This window comes from Entelurus aequoreus, linkage group LG16, assembly GCF_033978785.1.
Source record: "Entelurus aequoreus isolate RoL-2023_Sb linkage group LG16, RoL_Eaeq_v1.1, whole genome shotgun sequence".
Lineage (NCBI taxonomy): Eukaryota > Metazoa > Chordata > Actinopteri > Syngnathiformes > Syngnathidae > Entelurus > Entelurus aequoreus.
In genome coordinates, this window is record NC_084746.1 from 41,587,989 (window position 1) to 41,609,197 (window position 21,209).

General features: G+C 37.0%; 1 protein-coding gene across 2 annotated transcripts in view; it reads left to right on the forward strand.

Moving 5' to 3' along the window:
• Window positions 1-17,231, forward strand: part of cables1 (Cdk5 and Abl enzyme substrate 1) — a 60,366-nt gene extending 43,135 nt beyond the window's left edge. For both annotated transcript variants that reach the window (XM_062022880.1, XM_062022882.1), the window contains 6 exons: window positions 10,390-10,495; window positions 13,147-13,303; window positions 13,517-13,620; window positions 14,811-14,917; window positions 14,991-15,198; window positions 16,345-17,231. In XM_062022880.1, coding sequence (XP_061878864.1) covers window positions 10,390-10,495; window positions 13,147-13,303; window positions 13,517-13,620; window positions 14,811-14,917; window positions 14,991-15,198; window positions 16,345-16,485 — 823 coding nt within the window. In that variant the 3' untranslated portion in view covers window positions 16,486-17,231. The remainder of the gene's footprint in view (window positions 1-10,389; window positions 10,496-13,146; window positions 13,304-13,516; window positions 13,621-14,810; window positions 14,918-14,990; window positions 15,199-16,344) is intronic.
• The last annotated feature ends 3,978 nt before the right edge of the window (window positions 17,232-21,209 follow it).

Below are 21,209 nucleotides of genomic sequence, written 5' to 3' on the forward strand. Positions count from 1 at the left end.
TTCAAACTACATTTTTATGGTAACATCACAAAAGAAAATGACATTTATTAAATGGTTATGCTCTGCGAGGAGGTGGCGACTTGTCCAGGGTATACCCCGCCTTCCTCCTGAATGCAGCTGTGATAGGCTCCAGCACCCCCCGCCACACCGAGAGGGACAAGCGGTAGGAAATGGATGGATGGATGTTAGGGGGGAAAAAAATGTGTTTCTTTAACAGACTACATTTTGATGGTAATATTACAAGAGATTTATTAATGATTTTTTAAATGTATGCCTAGTTGGGAGATGCATGTTTTTATGGGTTAATAATAATATAGTGACAGAAAATAAATTACTTGTAATTTGCAGACCGCCTTTTTTTTTTGGTCAAATATTCAATTATTCAGTTAATTCGATTTTTTTATGCTTATTTTGGAGATATGACATTTTGAGTGTTTTTAAAAAAAATCTGCCTACTTTATTATAGAAATATTACAAGAGAAAACTAAATGTATTTCATTTTTAAGTATGTCTACTTTGTTATGTTTATTATTGGTTAATAATAATTCTATGACAAAATATATATTTTATTTTATTTATTTATTTTGATTTTTTTAAGTAGACTACATTTTTATAGTAGGACCAACTTTAATTAATTACTTTTTAATTGATGCTTAGTTTGTAGAAGCATGCCTTTCAACACAGTGTTCTCAAACCTTTTTGACTATGTACCACCTCAGAAAAAACTTGGCTCTCCAAGTACCACCATTATGACCAACATTAAAATACAGTAGCGTAGTAGGCCCAAGTATTCATTGAAAACATACATTTAATATATTTTGCCACTGTAACATTACACACGGTTTGAACAGTAACAGTGTTTGAATATCAGAAAATAAAACACTGCTTTAATCAGGGGCGTCACTAGGTTTAAACAGGGGGTGGGGGGGGGGCTTAGCCGGGTCCCTATGATGCGAGTGCGCGAGCAATGGTTAGAGTGCCCGCTCTGAGATCGGTAGGTTGTGAGTTCGGTATGGCCGAGTCATACCAAAGACTATAAAAATGGGACCCATTACCTCCCTGCTTGGCACTCAGCATCAAGGGTTGGGATTGGGGGTTAAATCACCAAAAATGATTCCTGGGCGCGGCCACCAATGCTGCTCACTGCTCCCCTCACCTCCCAGGGGGTGATCAAGGGTGATGGGTCAAATGCAGAGAATAATTTCGCCACCTTGTATGTGTGTGTGACAATCATTGGTACTTTAACTTTAATACATTTTTACACTTGCAAGATCTTTACGTTCCCAACTTTTTGGCACTGTATTGGAATTACACAAGAAACACTGAACACATCTAAATGGTTGAAAGTGGACGTGTAAAAAAGCTTCAGTCATCCTTAGTAAGCATGAGATGGTCCAAACACATAAGGACAGTGTTGTTGTTGCATGGAAAAGCTAGCAGGCAACTTGCAAACCGGGAAACGTTGCACAGATGGTAGCAATGTAAAACAACTTGCACAGCACTACAGAGTTGACCTGAAATCAGAGGAGGTTCTGGTGGAAAGAAACGTTCTTGCCTGGAAAACAGGGGCTGGATGTCCACCCAGAGAAATGTTGTCTGTGCACAACCTCTTTGATTTAGAATTGTTGCACTTGCCAGATTTTTATGCTTACAACTTGTTACTGTATTAGAATTACACAGAAAATACAGAAGAAATTGAAATAGTTGAAAATCAGTATTGTTATTTTCCTGTTGTTACTGTAATGGTAATTTAAGGCATTTAGACCTCAGGTTTCAAACTCAAGGCCCACAGGCCACACCTGGTATGAGTGATATGGACTATCACAATAACCTGCAATTTATGGTGAAAACGATCAAACTGAATATAAAAAAAACCCCATAGAACTCCACCTTTTTGACAGTCTGTTGGTGCATCCAGTCTTCAGAGCCCTCTAAACACTACTCTAAAATAACATTAAGGTTATTAAACTACATAAATTAAGTTGAAGTAGCACACCAATACAGCAAAGCTGTAGTCGTGTGATTTGCTTATCATACGGTATGGAAGTTATTTTTCTCTCAACAATATTATAGACATCATTATTATGAGTTTTATATTGCAAATCAATCAGATAGTGTTATGATGCGACTTCAGCGTCGGTCGCATAAAGGCGAATATTGATGACGCGTGTCATAAGCGTTGTCATTATTCACCAAAATAGACGGATCCAAAATAAATAGTTCACAAATTAGCAGAAACAGGCGAAAATGATGTTTCCGGAAGTCATGTCAATCAATGTTGCAGCACGGATGGCCATCGCGTTCTTCAGAGCAGACATCGAGGCAAATGTCCCCAAAATTGTAGGAGAAATGTTCTTTCATAATCTTCTCTGCTATTCAGAAAATGTTGACTTTGATTGCAGAGAATCCTTGAAATTGCCAGTACTGAGATGATTAGAATTGAAGCATGCCTACTTCCGGGTTGACTTCTGTAAACACTGCAAGACGTGTGACGTCATGTATGTATTCGGGTCAGTTTGCTTTCGCATTTGAGTCTGAACAAATGTTTTTTGTAATGTGAACGACTACATAAAAAGATCGGATTCGACCAAAAAACATGTGAATTGGACATCCTACCCCGGGTTCCAGCCCCACGAGTCCCGCCGGATGCCGGAATGCGCAAAATGTCCAAAACACATCCAGCAATGGTGCACAGGAAGGCGGGGAAGAAGAGGGGAAAAGGCGGCCAAAATGGTAAAAAGTCCCAATATTGTCCAAAATACCTAAATATGCCGGGTTAAAGTTAAAGTTAAAGTACCAATGATTGTCACACACACACTAGGTGTGGTGAAATTTGTCCTCTGCATTTGACCCATCCCCTTGATCACCCCCTGGGAGGTGAGGGGAGCAGTGGGCAGCAGCGTAGCCGCGCCCGGGTATCATTTTTGGTGATTTAACCCCCAATTCCAACCCTTGATGCTGAGTGCCAAGCAGGGAGGTAATGGGTCCCATTTTTATAGTCTTTGGTATGACCCGGCCGGGGTTTGAACTCACAACCTACCGATCTCAGGGCGGACACTCTAACCACTAGTTCCAGTCCCACGAGTCCCCCCGCAGTGTTGTGAAGCCACTGAACTAGTCTTAATGCTGCTGCGGTCTGGCACCACTTTGCTAAGGTAACAGTGAAAACATGGACTGGATTTTCAGTGTAGTAATACGGGCGTTACTGATGGAACGGATTTGGATTGAATAATATGCGCTGACAAAGTGTCTGATGATTTATACCGTATTTTCTGGACTATTAATCCTTATTTTATCTCAAAACTCTACAGTGAGTCTTATAACCTGGTGCGCCTAATGTACGGAATAATTCTGGTTTTGCTTACCGACCTCAAAGCTATTTTATTTGGTACATGGTGAAATGAAAAGTGTGACTAGTAGATGGCAGTCACACATAATAGATACGTGTAGACTGCAATATGACTCAAGTAAACCACACTGACATGTTATTTGTTCCATTGAAAATATAGAACATTACACACGGCGCTCAAAAATCTATGAAAATGTTTTAGTACGACTTTGGTAAGCTATGAAGCCGTACCGCTTGGATTGTACTGTGCTTCAACATACGAGTATTATTATGGTGTGTGTATAAGGTAAGACATATTATCAGGCGTTTTGTCTTGCAATATTATGCAAAAGCAACTTTTCTTACCTTCTGGTACCTACTGATCTGTATTTGGGATCTGCATAAGTCCTGAAAAATTGTGATATTTTATTCTGCTACAGTATACTGTATTTACTTGTTTAGAGTTTACAAAAAGCTTCAAAAATACTTTACGAGTTTTCACAATGTACTGTCAATCAAATACTCCAATCAAAAATGTTTCCTGCAGGCTTGAATATATATATATTTTTTTTTACTATCTACTAGGGTTGTACGGTATACCGGTATTAGTATAGTACCGCGATACTAATTAATCATATTCGGTACTATACCGCCACTGAAAAGTATCCAAAAAAAGAATAAGTGATTATTACATTTTAACAGAAGTGTAGAAAGAACATGTTAAAATAGAAAGTATAATGAATAATGACAGGTTATTATTATTTATTTAAACTCATAATCCTGCATATTTATATTGCTTTTTTTCTGCATTAAAAAATACATATAAATAAAAATAAATCACAGCTAATTATTTAAATGAGTTTAGAAATATTTTAGCCTACTGACGCCAATGATTTGTTTGGCGTACCTACTATATGGAGCCCGCGTACCACTAGTGGTACACGGTGCATCCTATGGTCCGGAAAATACGGTAATCATAATGAATAATGACAGGTTATTATTTATTTAAACTCATAATCCTGCATATTTATATTGATTTTTTTCTGCATTAAAAAATACATATAAATAAAAATAAATCACAGCTAATTATTTAAATGAGTTTAGAAATATTTTAGCCTACTGACGCCAATGATTTGTTTGGCGTACCTACTATATGGAGCCCGCGTACCACTAGTGGTACACGTACCACAGTCTGAGAATCCCTGTTCTAACAGAAGAAAAAAAATTTGGAATTTGCATATTTTTTTGAGTAAAACCATTTTTTTTAAGCAGACATGTTTTTTCATGGTAGTGTTACAGGACAACATGTTATTTACTTCCTTTTTTTTTACATTGATGCTTTGTTTGGGAGAAACATGCTTTTCATTGGTTCATGTTAATACAATAGAAAAAACTATATTCGGGAAATTCATCATTAGTTTTTGAAATCATGCTACATTTTTATCGCAGTGATTTAAGACTTCACATTCATTGGATGTCAAATATGACGGTGAAATGTTCTAAGCGCTGGGACTGCTGGTTGCTGCTTATTGACACTCATTCACCCTTAAAAACTGCAATAAAGTTAAACTCCTCTCCTTTAACGGTTGTTAGTGTATGAGTATGATGTAGTGAACTTCCACAACCACAAGAATGACCAGTTTTCTTCTACTAGACGATTCTAATGATGTGCAATCCCAAAATAACTGTTTGAAATCGTGACCAAGTAGCTGGGATGCTGACTTGTATGAAGAATTTATTTTGATGACCTTTTCTATGACTTTTTGTGAGCATGCAGCATGGACCAAGCAGTCTTGCAAAGCTGCATGTTACTAAGCAACCTTCTCCTCCCTCGCTCTTGGCTGCCTTTTCTTGTGGTCAAATTGACTGGAATGCTTGATAAAATGTGATGTCTGCTACTAGACCGCTTTATCGGACATATAAAGCACGTTTTATTCCAACAGCATCCTCACGTGTCATCAAAGCAGAAGGAGAGTCATGTGAGGTCACGCTGAGTCTTCTATTTATCTTATTTCTTAGCGCCAGGCGAGGCTGAAAGAGGATAGATAAGAACTTCAGTAATTTTCAGTTACTATCAATGGTGCACTATTTATTCTGTGCATTCACTCCTATAGTCGCCTTTTTAACTCTGGTCTCCACCAGAAATAAAAAGAATATTCTTTGTGTAGTTTGGGACTAAAGGCTATGCAGTAAAACATTTAAGTAAAGACTTGATTGGAAAGCTTTTGTGACATTTTACATGCTAAAACTCAAATATTCCTAACCAAAATCCCCCCACCTGAGTTGAATACGTAAATTATTTTAAAATTCTACAGCATTTACCGGATTACATTTCACTAAAAGCTTCTAAAATATACAGTACAGGCCAAAAGTTTGGACACACCTTCTCATTCAATGCGTTTTCTTTATTTTCATGACTATTTACATTGTAGATTGTCCCTGAAGGCATCAAAACTATGAATGAACACATGTGGAGTTATGTACTTAACAAAAAAAGGTGAAATAACTGAAAACATGTTTTGTATTCCAGTTTCTTCAAAATAGCCACCCTTTGCTCTGGTTACTGTTTTGCACACTCTTTGCATTCTCTCGATGAGCTTCAAGCACACCTGTAAGTGAAAACCATTTCAGGTGACTACCTCTTGAAACTCATCGAGAGAATGCCACAAGTGTGCAAAACAGTAATCAGAGCAAAGGGTGGCTATTTTGAAGAAACTATAATATAAAGCATGTTTTCAGTTATTTCACCTTTTTTTGTTAGGTACAAAACTCCACATGTGTCCATTCATAGTTTTGATGCCTTCAGTGACAATCTACAATGTAAATAGTCATGAAAATAAAGAAAACACATTGAATGAGAAGGTGTGTCCAAACTTTTGGCCTGTACTGTACTTTTAAGACATTGTGCGAAACATAAATATTCCAAACATAAATGACGTCTGCAGGGTTGAACATGTCAGTTATTTTCATATTCTGCTATATTTACTAGCATTGATTTTTTATTTTTTTTAAAAGCTTGTAAAATACACTTTTTAACAGGTTTTGTAACATATTATGTGACGTAACTCAAATATTCCTAAACTAAATGCTGTCTTCCTGCTTGAATATGTTGATTTTTTTTATTCTGATTTTTTACCATCTTAGATTTTTTTAAAGGCTTCTAAAATGTACTTTTTGAGCGCTTACGTGACATATATCATGACATAAGACAATTGATTCCAACAAAAACACCTCCTGCTGGGTTAAGTCTGTTAGTTATTTTTATATTCGACTGCATTAGATTTCACAAAAAGCTTCTAAAATATACTTTAAAAGAGTTCTGAGGGCATAATAGTATAGGTTTTACAAAAAGCTTTTAAAATACACATTTTAGGAGCTTTTGTAACATATTAGGTGACATAACTCAAATATTCCTAAACTAAATGCTGTCTGCCTGCTTGAATATCTTTATTTTTTATATTTCGCTTTTTTACCATCTTAGATTTTTATTTTTTTTAAAGGCTTCTAAAATATAGTTTTTAAGCGCTTATGTGTCATTTATCATAACATAAGACAATTATTTCCAACAAAAACACCTTGTGCTGGGTAAACTGTGTTAGTTATTTTTATATTCGGCTGCATTTACTGGATTAGATTTCACAAAATGCTTCTAAAATCTACTTTAAAAGAGCTCTCAGGGCATACTTCATGAAGTAACTCAAGTATTGTAAACCAAAATATCCCCTGCAAAGTTAAATTGGTTATATTTATAATCTGCCATATTTACCATCTTGGATTTCCCAAAAAGCTTATAAATATACTTTCAAAGAGCTTTTCTAACATGTGATGACACAAATCAAATATTTCAAACCAAAAACATGTTTGCTGGGTTGGACATGTAGATTAGTGTCATAGTGTATATTAGGCTGTATTTGCCAGTTTAAATTTCACTAAAAGCTTCTGAAATATACTTTTAAAGAAATTTTGAGTCATATTACATTAAGCAACTCAAATGTATCGAACCAAAGTCCAGTGTGCTGGGTTGAAATTGGGTTATTTTTATATTCCACTATATTTACTAGTTTACATTTCACGAAAGCTTCTAAAATATACGTTTGAAGATCTTTCAGGGCATATTTTGTGGATTTAATTAAAATATTCCAAACCAAAATGTCATTTGGTGGGTTGAATATGTTGGGTATTTTATTCTGCTACAGTATACTGTATTTACTTGTTTAGAGTTTACAAAAAGCTTCAAAAATACTTTACGATATACACAATACACAGTATATACGAGATACACAATGTACTGTCAATCAAATACTCCAATCAAAAATGTTTCCTGCAGGCTTGAATATATATATTTTATTTTTTTTACTATCTACTAGGGTTGTACGGTATACCGGTATTAGTATAGTACCGCGATACTAATTAATCATATTCGGTACTATACTGCCACTGAAAAGTATCCAAAAAAAGAATAAGTGATTATTAAATTTTAACAGAAGTGTAGAAAGAACATGTTAAAATAGAAAGTAAGCAGATATTAACAGTAAATGAACAAGTAAATTAATAATTCATGTTCTACCACTTGTCCTTAATAATTAATTATTTTTTTATGCAGTAACAGTATGTTACTGCATATGTCAGCAGACTAAATTAGGAGCCTTTGTTTGCTCACTTACTAATAAAAGACAAGTTGTCTTGTATGTTCACCATTTTAATTAAGGACACAATTGCAATAAGAAACATATGTTTGATGTACCCTAAGATTTTTTGTTAAAATAAAGACAATAATGACATTTTTTGTGGTCCCCTTTATTTAGAAAAGTACCTAAAAGGCACGAAATACATTTTGTTACCGGGACCAAAATCTTGGTATCGGGACAACACTTCTATTTATTATGTTTACCATCTTAGATTTCACAAAAAGCTTGTAATATATACTTTCAAAGAGCTTTTGTAAAATTTCTGAACATAACTAAAATATTTCAAATCAAAAAGCCATCTGCTGGGTTGAATATGTAAAATAGTTTAATATATTATTTTTTTATATTATGCTGTATTTTAAATTATATTTTAGAAGCTTTTTGTGAAATCTAAACTGCTTTTGTAACATAATACATAACTTAATTAAAATATTGTCTACATATTTAAAGGCCTACTGAAACCCACTACTACCGACCACACAGTCTGATAGTTTATATATCAATGATGAAATCTTAACATTGCAACACATGCCAATACGGCCGGGTTAACTTATAAAGTACAATTTTAAATTTCCCGCAAAACATCCGGTTGAAAACGTCTATATGATGACGTATGCGCGTGACGTCGATGGTTGAAGCGGAAGTATTGGGACACCATTGTGTCCTAATACAAAAAGCTCTGTTTTCATCGCAAAATTCCACAGTATTGTGGACATCTGTGTTGGTGAATCTTTTGCAATTTGTTTAATAAACAATGGAGACTGCAAAGAAGAAAGCTGTAGGTGGGATCGGTGTATTAGCGGCTGGCTGCAGCAACACAACCAGGAGGACTTTGACTTGGATAGCAGACGCGCTATCCGACGCTAGCCGCCGACCGCATCGATGATCGGGTGAAGTCCTTCGTCACGCCGTCGATCGCTGGAACGCAGGTGAGCACGGGTGTTGATGAGCAGATGAGGGCTGGCGTAGGTGGAGCGCTAATGTTTTTATCATAGCTCTGACGAGGTCCCGTAGCTAAGTTAGCTTCAATGACGTCGTTAGCAACAGCATTGCTAGGCTTCGACAGGCGGCACAGCATTAACCGTGTGGTTCCAGGTCCAGTCTTTGGTTCGGTGTCTCCTGATAGTAGTATTGTTGATCTTCTGTCTATCCTTCCAGTCAGGGGCTTATTTTTTGTTTCTATCTGCATTTAAGCACGATGCTATCACGTTAGCTCCGTAGCTAAAGTGCTTCACCGATGTATTGTCGTGGAGATAAAAGTCACTGTGAATGTCCATTTCGCGTTCTCGACTCTCATTTTTAAGAGGATATAGTATCCGAGGTGGTTTAAAATACAAATCCGTGATCCACAATAGAAAAAGGAGAAAGTGTGGAATCCAATGAGCCCTTTTACCTAAGTTACGGTCAGAGCAAAAAAGATATGTCCTGCACTGAACTCTAGTCCTTCACTCTCACTTTCCTCATCCACGAATCTTTCATCCTCGCTCAAATTAATGGGGTAATCGTCGCTTTCTCGGTCCGAATCGCTCTCGCTGCTGGTGTAAACAATGGGGAAATGTGAGGAGCCCTTCAACCTGTGACGTCACGCTACTTCCGGTACAGGCAAGGCTTTTTTTTATCAGCGACCAAAAGTTGCGAACTTTATCGTCGATGTTCTCTACTAAATCCTTTCAGCAAAAATATGGCAATATCGCGAAATGATCAAGTATGACACATAGAATGGATCTGCTATCCCCGTTTAAATAAAAAAAAATCATTTCAGTAGGCCTTTAAATATGTAGATCACTTCTATATTATTTTATATTTACCAACTTGGGTTTCATAAAAAGCTTCCAAAATAGATTTTCAAAGAGTGCTGCTGTCAAAGACTGGAACACATGCATGCAGCGCAAAAAGGGAGCGACTTGTAGGTCAGAGCAAAGTCGGCAACACATTTTTCCCCAAATATTTGTCATTCCTGCGTGTTTTAACGCTTCTCTGTGTCGTTTACTGTTCACAATTCAGTTTAAGTGTTAAACCGTACCAGAGTTCACTTTCCGAGACCCTTCTCTCAAGTGGACTCGGGCCACTTGTTTGATGCACAGCAAGGTTTGGATAATGCCGTTTACGCTTGACTAAGTGAACCGCACTAGTAGAGCAAACGCAGCACTGTTCATTTTAACTGAACTAATCATGACAAGTGAACGCAGCATAAAGTCTCTTTTTCATCCAACATGGTGGCATGTCTGCGTTGGTGTGTTCAAGGACCTCACTGACTCTTTCCTTCTTGGGCCCGGCGTTTCATTTCCCATTGGCATATGGCGTTTTAGTCGCTGGCCAAAAAAAAAAAGACTTGTTTGCGAAGTTCTAAAAGGTTCTTGTTTTCGTCGACAGGGATGTAAAGATGGAGGCGGGGCGCCAACGCCACCCGTCGGGAGGCGTCAGTGCCAAAGAGATGGTGATCGGACTGGAGGGAGTGGAGCTTGGGGCTGATGGAAAGGTGGGCATTTGCAAACATTATAAACTACCTCCAACAATACATGTAATCTTTTACTATTGCAGTCTTTTGATTAATGATTTCATCATATTTTTTTTTTTACGTGATGCTATATTAATACAATTAAAATATAAATCGCAAATAGGAATTTGCTAAATTATGGATATAAATCATATTGAAATACAAATGCACACACAGTAACAAATGTCAATTATTCTTTAACTTAAAAAAAATATTGTAAACCATATATATATTTTTAATACCATAAATTATAATAAAAATATATACATTTACATATACAATTAAATGAAATATTAGAAGTCAATTATTATTATTGTATAATTACGCAAATGAATGCTAAAATGTATTACAAACTAAAAACTAACTTACAATTGTACATATTAATATTAAGGATATTTATTCTATTAAGTTATAGCAACCAGAATTATTGAGATGTAATCCGAAAACTGTTATATCCCCTGAATATTATATATTTAGTGTATATTATTTATAAATTGTAATATATTATTCTAAATGTTAAAGAGAAACTGCACTTGTTTTGGAATTGTGTCCATCATTCACAATCCTTACGTGAGACAAGAATATGTTTTCTTTTCTGGATTGTAAATCATAAATAAACACTACCAGGAGTCAGCAAACAATGGAGCCAATGGGAGTCGCTGTATTCCGTCTATAACGGGCTCTAAAAACATCTAAAAACCTCCATTGTTTAATATACACACTGTAGGCATATATGTAATGTAATAACAGGCACATTCATAACATGTAATATTTACATATTTTGATCATTTTAAGCAAACAGTGGCATATTCATTTTACAGATGCATCACAATGTTTGCTATTTCCTTCAACACCAACTACTACTAATCATGGCAGACTTAATGAGAGCCAGAAATGACTACTTTGGGATAATCCAGAACCTTATATTTTTTAGCCTGAATATACAGAGGATGAGCTACACGTTTTAGAAGCGGAACCAGCAAGTAGTACTATTGCAACGTGCTAAGCAAGAAATACAAACTACGAACATAATAGAACAATCACTTACTGTACATTGTCTGCTCTCATGGGGACACGACTATTGGGATATTTATATTTTACCATTTCAATGAAGAATTTATCATAATCTTCACACCGGTTTAAAAAAAAGTAGGAGCAGACAAGGTTCATTTCACGTCTTTTCTCGCCATCTCCAGGTATAAATTGAATTTCAAAGTTGACCAACTTCTTGGTTTATGGTCACAACCTTCTACTATACAAGTGAAAGGCCCGAGTTAAAATCTAGAATTAACTTTTACCAAATCAGAGGCAATAGGCACCGGCTCTGTACGTCAATAGCTGTATAAGCTAGTAACCTCACTATGATCACGGCACCGCTAAAAGTAGTTATTCGGCGTTAGCGCTTTTAATAACAATATCGCTAATACTTGGTCAAAACGCACGTCACGACATGTAAATGGAGTATTGTTGGATGTTTTTAGAGGGCTTTATGGGCGCAATAGATGACTCCCATTCGCTTCATTGTTAGCCACCTCGTACGTGTCATATATTACAAATACAAAGATGCAAACATACGTGTTCTTTTCCTACATAAGGATTGTAAATGATAGGTAATATTACAGAAAATAAGTGCAGTTCCCTTCTAACACTTAGATGTATTACAAAAAATATAATTTGTTATATTGTTTTATTACCTCCTACCTGACATCTACCTTATCATGGTAGAGGAGTTTGCGTGTACCAATGGTCCGAGGAGCTATGTTGTCCAAGGCTTCTATGCCCCCTGGTAGGATCTCCCATGACAAACAGGTCCCGTCATTTACCTCCACGCAGCTCAAAGACTTTTATGAATAGACATCAAGGACTGAGGATGCAGGTCACTGGGAATTCTCTATTCGGGCTGCTGTCCCCCACTTTGGAAAAGCAGAAGAAGATAGATAGATGGATGGATGTTTTATTTATATAATTTGAACATTCATTATAGAAGATAATAATAGTTATAATCGTTAGAATAGACTGCAGCGCATCGTACGTGCTGCTGAGAAGGTGATTGGCTGCAAGCTCCCATCCCTCCAGGACTTGTTCTCCTCCAGGACCAGGAGGCGTGTGGGTTGGATCACAGCTGACTCTTCTCACCCTGGACACACACTATTCTCCCCTCAGGCAGGAGACTACGCTCCATCCAGACCCACACCTCCCGCCACCTGAACAGTTTTTTCCCCTCGGCCATCAGGCACATGAACAATAACTCCTAACAGCAGCTCCTTGAATCCCTTCTAAGTCTATCTGATAGCTCAGTCACAGCTCTTTTTATTACCAAATATGTGTTATATGTGTTTTATGTCGCACGTTTGCACCAAGAAAAATTCCTACTTTGTGAACCCGTTCTCAAACAATGGCAATAAAACTATTCTGATTCTGATCAACAATATAACAAGATAAATAAATACAAATAAATAAAAAATATTCTGTGGTTAAAAAGTTGACATGAATTTTAAAATGTTTTTGCAGCTTTAAGTTTTATTATCTGATGCAAATAAACCAAAATAGGCAAAAAGTTGTTTGTCTACATGGCTAAAATAGGTCAATAAAACATGAGATAAAAGTGAATGTGTGTGCACGTGTGTTTACAGACGGTGTCCTACACTCAGTTCTTGTACCCCACCAACGTGCTGGGAGGGCGCAGGAACACCATCGACTCCACCTCGTCCTTCTCTCAGTCTCGTAACGCCAGCCATCGCAGCCTCAGCCTGGCCCGCGCCAACAGCAACCAGAGCAGCTTGGACACCGGTTGGTTGTCTTTGTCATATATATTTTACATTTGTAGTCCCCATCTGCCTCAACATAATACATGTCATGAAGGAATGGGACAACTAACAGCTCCCACATTTGTAGCGGGCTGGTAGTTGCCAGAGCTTCAGGCTTGATTTGAAAAAAGAGTAGCAAAGCCTGAAGCCTTAAAAGCAGTTAAATTGTTTAATCACTTTTTATTGTTGGTCTTAGGAAACGATCTGAGCGACTTCCGCGAGTACGACCCTAATCTTCTAGACGACCCCCAGTGGCCTTGCGGGAAACACAAAAGAGTGCTCATCTTTCCTTCATACATGGTGAGTCAGTGAAGGCAACCCAAACAAAAAAAGAGTATGAGACAAACGTCTCTTTCTTGAACTCGTCTGTTTTGCTGCTGATACAATATGTGAAGATACAAAGTTATTTGGGGCGTTAGCAAACGTCCTGCATTTTACCGCCATGACGACTACATGGGGAATCTTAAAAACCCCCTCTCGTGTGTGTTCATACAGAAAACTCAAACGACCCAAGGACCGCGCTTAGACCAATCCAATGTACAGTACTGAACAAATAGAAATTTGAAAACAGAGAAATTCACACATAACTGGGTTAACAGAGCGGCCATGACACTTGTCTATTATTTAGCTTGTTAGCGTTATTTGTCACAAGCAAACAATAGAATAGTGAAAATAGTGTTATTACAGAAGGAACTAATCAACCATTTTCTGGCAAATATTGATACGAAATCTGAGAAGGTATTTGTAGGTCAACATATGCATGCTATGTTAACTTTGACCATTTTCTTTTGTCTTGAAAAAAACGTAATATTCTAATGCAGTTCATTGTATTTTTAAATTAAAATACGATTTGCGGGCGGCAAACGACCCACGCGCTGCATTTCAGACCCGTTGTAGCTGTTTTGGACCAGACTTGCTGCCACCTTCCTGACACGTATTTGAACGCTGTGTCAAGGCCAGGCCATGTTTTGTCTTTTCCGCCAACTACAAAAGGCTCACGTGCAACAACAACGGTCATTGTGTCAAGAGTGGCGGTGGGAACGTTGCATTCCTCACATTTTTGTCTTACTACCTGGTGACTGAAAGTTCAAGTGGAAGCAGGAGGTGCTCTTTATTTTCACACTATAGTTTTTTTAAACAGTTTTAGCATTAGCTTGTGACATAACGTGTCATACACAAGCAATATAACCATTTCATAATCAATTTATACATTTCCTGGCTTTTTAGTTGTATAATTACATTTATATTTAGCAAGTTGTATACATTTAATTTTTATTTATTTAAATTACAATAAATAATTGAATACATACATTTTGTTTATTTTAATCATGTATTTTTTGTATGTAATTGTATTGCATTTTCATTATTTATTTTTATGTTTAATTCAAAAATATATATTTCATTCATACAAAATATATTTTTGTTTTAAATATATTTAAAAATCTTTTCCCCGGCTGTCTTAACTTAGCTATTTTTTTCTGTCCTGGCAGACGACGGTCATTGAGTACGTCAAACCATCTGATCTGAAGAAGGACATGAACGAAACCTTCAAGGAGAAGTTTCCTCACATCCGACTGACGCTGAGCAAGATCCGCAGGTGAAGCCAATGGATTAGATTGTGATGGTCATTGAATGTTTCCCGTCATTTACCTCCACGCTGTCTTGCGTAGCCTAAAGAGGGAGATAAAGAAGTTGGCTCAGGACGAGTGCGGCTATGAGGAGCCCACAGTGGCCATGGCGTTTGTGTACTTCGAGAAGCTGGTCCTTCAGGGAAAACTCAACAAGCAGAACCGCAAACTCTGCACGGGAGCATGCGTCCTCCTGGCAGCCAAGATTGGCGGGGACCTCAAGAAGCATGAGGTCAAGCTGCTCATCGACGTAAGCACTTGCACACACTCCAATAGACATTGAGTAACCCTGTGCTGCATTCAGGAACACTGGAAAGTAGGAAATACTCACTTACTCATGGACACCACTGTTGTGTTAATGCTGACTTAAAGAGGTTGGAGTTCTGAAATGCAGCATGAGCTAGCTTTCAAATATTCATTCTCATCATATTTCTCTAGTCATATTTAGTGGAAAAATTACTTATTTGGGTGTTTTGTATGAAAAGGCTGACTTTGTTTGTCTTTTTTAACATGCTTAATTGTAATTGAACTGAAAAGTGCTTAACATTAGCTTACAGATTTTAAAGTGCCTAGAAAACTAACTTTTGCAAAAAATAGGAATAAAACTTATGTTGCATTAATAAAATGTTGTAAAAAAAATACCAATGACAAGTTAAAATTTAATTTAGAAAATTATTCAATAGACTAAGATGTTAAATTTTTACTAATAAAATAGTCCAATACTTATTTTTAATAACATTTTAATATGAATATACTTTTTAAAGTTATTTAAAAAATATTTATAAAAATATGAAAACAAATTCTGAAAAATGTTAAGTTCAAAATACAAACTAGTGTGATAGAAAATTCATCATATACAGTAAATACAATATTAAATTGTGAAAAAATGACAAATACTAATACGATATTTGACAAAATTAAAAACCATTTAGAACATTTTAAGTACACATTTTATTCAATATATTTTATATCGGTTGTTTGTCAAAGAATATTCCAAATATTTAACTACAACTTTGAAAATTGTTATTTTATTTAAAGTAACATTCAGAAAATGTTTTGTAGAAAAATACTCATTTTGAATATCATGTTTTAAATATGTGCATAAACCTGTTGACACATATTACATACATTATTACTGGTCTTTTTTGTGCTTCTCTCTTTGCTGTTACAAAATAGAAGTGTCCTTTTTTTACTGTACTACTATATTCTATATAATTAGGTTTTTATATTTTTCATAAATCACAGTGAAAATATCTTCTTCTATACTGCACAATAGTATAGGCACCTTAGTGGACAAGAAGTAGATGTTTGATTTCCTTGAAGCTTTACTAGTGACCTCCTACATTTAGCCATGACCCTTCCTTACTGATGTAATTTTCTGGTTTTCTTCTTGCAGAAACTGGAGGAAAGGTTCCGAGTGAACCGCAGGGAGCTGATCGCCTTCGAGTTCCCTGTGCTGGTGGCGCTGGAGTTCAACTTGCACCTGCCAGAGCACGAGGTCATGCCGCACTACAGACGCCTACTGCAGACATCCTAGCAGTGGTGGGCCGTCAGGAGTATCGACACCTCCTGATTGCCTCCAGTGTGCATGCTTATCTTCCATACCGCCGTCATTTTGTATATTTTACACTTCTTTTAACATTTTTTTAATCATCAATCTGCTTTGATTGGTTGTGAAACAGAGGGACTTGGCTTTTTTGTTAAAGTGCACTTTTTCCTGGAAAATGATGCGATTTTTACCAAGCTGATAATTTTGCTCCATGGACTTTTATCCTTTCTGTGACTTATGCGCTTACTTTTTGTAGAATCTGCATGAGAAACGGTTTTCTTTTTTGCAATTCCGATCACTTTAACCAGTGTCAGATCGCTTTGTGCTCTATGTTAGAGTTTATTGCTGGCACCTGAAGGTGCTGTAAGGGCTGTCAGGATGGTGCAAAAAAGAAAAATGTTTAAATAAATGACTTTCATTTGGCATGTAACTTTCTAAAAAGTTAGGAGGAGCAGGAATTACCTGTCAAAAGTTTGGACACACTTGCTCATGCTATTCATATTCGTGTCTCCAACATTTTGCCAGCTACTTAACTGTACCTGATCTGTTTTATATATTTGCAGAAAAAAATGCCCAAATTCTAACGATAGGAATGTAAGTTGCTGCTGATTTTAAAGAAAAATAAGATTGTTTCTGCTGGCAAGCCCAGATATTTCTAGTTAAAAGCAAACACTAAACCTTATTGCTTGTTTTGGATTGTAAATAAATTACTTTTGCTTGTCCAATCAAGGAGAGTCACTTGTATGTTTGTTCTTTCTTAAAGAGGAACTGCATTTTTTAATTTAATTTGCTATATCGTTCACAATCATCATGAAAGACAACGATGGATACTACTATATCTTTTTGGCATCCTAAATATTAAATAAATGCGCTCAAAAGTTTGCTTACAATGGAGCCTACGGGAGCCGCGCAATTCTGCCTATAAAGCCCTTAAAAAAACATCCAAACACCTCCATGGGGGGGAGACCAAGCGTCTTTTTGTGTCATCCTCGCCAGTTTCGAGTCCTAAATGGTTTTCAAAATGTACCACTACCAACTTGTCGGAATAACTACTCAGACTTCTTCTGTCCGGGTGAGATGCATGATTTATGATCTAGAATAAACTTACAGGAAGCAAGGAAACAGCAGACCACTCGATGATGTAAACATAGGTATACATGGAAATGATCACGGCGCTGCTTTAAATGGCTTATAATTTAAAAAATATATATATATATACATACATACATGCATGCATACATACAGACGGATGGATACCTTATTCATCTCCAAAAGATGAAAAACTGTGTGAGCGCCACGGTGAAAGCAGCTAAGCAGACCAGAGACAAATTCTCACAAGAACTCAAATACAGTAAATGGCATTTACTGTATTTGACAGGGCATTTACTAAATGAAATACAGATATTAAAACATATTTAAGGACAATTATTTACAATGACAGTAATTTTGATTCTTGAAAGGGCTGTTTGCAACGTGTACACAGATGCCTGAAAAGATATAAAGATGCTAGATTTTACAAAGAAAACCACTTACAGGATTAAAAAATTCTCCATATCAACACGGGACAACAAAATGAAACTTGAAAATTGTTCTGGCAGTGGTTTATATTTCAAGATTGCTGGTTCGCTTATGTTGCCTTCAATTTAAATAAGGGATTGTGAAAAAGCGCCATATAAATATAATTAATTTCTTCATTCATTCATTTAGCCTCAGACAGATCATCCAATAGTCATACAGAAGCCTGGCTGAGCCCACTTTTTGTTCACTTTTAGACACTTTTGTCTAGTTTGGCTCCAGTGGAACACCCCACTCTATGCTCCCCCACTGAAGTCAATGGATGCTCGGTTTCAACACTGTTTAATGCATTATAACGCAACCACAGTTAAAGAGAAGAAAGTTGTGTCAGCTCTTGCCAAAGTAGCCAATTCTGACCAATTTTTTTTTTAGATTTTGAGGGAAGCTCTCAGCTTCCCTTGCAGTCTTAGAGCAATCACCACTGTACGCAGCAGGTCTCCAACATGAACGGCCTCTGGCATGTTAGAATAAGGCGGGTAAGGGAAGTCGGCAAAATCCGTAAATTCGGGACAAGGAATGGTTTAAGGGCTGGGTCGATCGGGTTTTGTTGCTAAGTGGAGCTGACCAAGTGCCGCTGCGGGATTTATGTTTAAAAAAATTACCAGATTGCTCTCACGCCAACGTAAACAAGCAAAGCGGAGTTCTCGTGCCACCATCAAAACAAACAGCGAGGACGCACGCCATACACAGCTAAGCGGCCCCCATTGACGGCCTAATTCCCCCCAGAGCGGCTCATAAAAGGCTCCATTGACAGGTCTTCCTGAGCACATAAGTGACCCTCATTGTGAAAATATGCGACCATCCTTTTTGGGGTCTATTGCCCTTCCCTAGAAAATACCAACGTTCGGCTGACGTGGCGTTTTTCTCACTTTTTCCCGTCACCGCGCTGCTACTACAGTGACTCAGGACTTTTCCATGTTTGGCTCAGCTTTGTAAACACACATTCACATTGGGAATGTGGGACATGGTGGCACGTTAACCCACTTTCTTCTGCACGTTTTACTCTAAAAGACAATTAATAGAAGCCACGTTACGTCCATTTCTCCGAGCAGAACACCACAAAGTCCATGGGATCTTCTCCGTGTTCAACACGGCTACTTAATCCCTTCTGTTCCACACCCAAGAGTCCCTTATGGAGACAGCTGAAGCCACTGTAACAGAAAACCAGTGACGCAAAGCAGGACATTAATCGCCTCTTACACTTATTTATTGATAAAGTTGGTAGATGCTGCAGGAGAGACGGCCATGACTAAGACTATTTTGTTCAGCTGTGGACAATTAAAGTAAAAATAAAATCACTTAAATGACAAAAATGAAATAAGCTTATTTTAAACCAAATGTTTTGTTGTTAAATATTAAAGACATGTATTAGTTATATTCTAATAATATATTCAGTATATAATATTGATAATCAATGTTAACAATAACTGTATGTTTATTATTACCGCTATCATATAAAAAATACTGACATCAAACTGGTAATAAAAAAAACTTTGATATATATTTTTTTTATATTTTTACATTTACATTTAATCTGACCCTAATTTAAAATCTGAACCCTAGTTATTGGAAACCCTAACTGTAATGCTGTTTTTTTCTATATTTACTGTATATTAATTACAGTAATCCCTCTTATCACTGAAAAGTGGTTTCGGTCCTGACTGTGGTAAATTAATCTGCGCCAAGTAGAACTTTGTAATTATAAAACTTAGTATTTTCATACCCAGAGCATTAAAAAAAATCTAAATAGTTTTTAACAGTATGAGAGCCTTCTAGACAGACAATAACACCAACATTGTCCCCTTTACAGCCATAATCCAATATAGTAGTGCTAAAGAGGCTGAGCCAAACAGTGGCCACAATACTGAACAGCATGCTCTGCTTGGTTTAGTCTTATCTATTGGCCTATTGCTGGGTTGCATATAACGACATCCTATCATTGAATATGTGTGGTGGTCAAGCCAGTGTCTGTTCTTACTGACTACAAGGCGCCATTTAGCCTTTCTTGAAGAAAAATGCCGTGTGATTGCGTTGTTTTCGGCTGTACAAACCGTTCAAATCGCAAAAAGGATAAACGTTTCTTTAGAGTTCCTTGAGAGGTAATCAAGAAGGGCGGAAGACTGAAAGATTTTACAAAACGACGTTGAGAAAAGGAGCACGCACCACAGTCCAAGGGACCAGAGTCGAAGAATGCACAAGCTTGCAGTGATCACTTTGTTAAAGGTTTGTTTGATATACTTTTAACATTTAATGTTTCCAATTTAAGTATTATCTCTATATTATTTGTATTTCTTAAAAGACATTTTTGCTACAAGTGTTTTGAAAAGCACCAACTCGGCAAGTCTAAATAAAAGAAAGCAAATGTGAGCAATACTTAAAAGAGTTAAGCTTTCACCAAAAGCCGCAATCGTGTTAAGTTTTCGGCACATACACAATGTTGACATCTACAGTTATATTTTGATAAAGACGGGGAAAAACATGCATACTCTGAAACGTGGAACAAACATGGCTTTTGCGAAGATGCAAAATTAAATCATGAAATGCAACCTTACCCGAGCAAAAACTATGCATGATGTATCCGGTAGAGTACTGACCTTTCCTTGACCTAGCCACACACAAAGAAGTTGGAGACCTCCATGCTTTTCCAAGTTGTCATCTGTTTCGTTGTGTTGAATTGCATCTGGAGCATAATAGTTCGATATATCTGGGAAGGCAATAGACATATAATCCTTATATCACTCAACAAATCTCTTTTTGATTAAGTATAGGGACCTCCATTGCACAGTTCCATTTTTTGCTTGTCACTCTATTTTGCAGGAAGATCTAGGCCTCTTGCGCACTCAGATAGTTTGCTTGATATTTTTACCGGGGTTTTTTTTTTTTTTCCATTCAGCCATTTTATATGTTCTTCCATCCATCCATTTTCTACCGCTTGTCTCTTTTAGGGTCACGGGGCGGCTGGAGCCTATCCCGATTGCACTCGGGTTGAAGGCATGTATACCTCATCGGAAGGCCAACAGATAGACAGACAACATTCACACACTGGGGCCAATTTGGTGTTGCCAATCAGCCAGGTAATCAAACCCAGGACCTTCTTGGTGAGAGGCACAAGCACTAACCACTGCTACACCATGCTG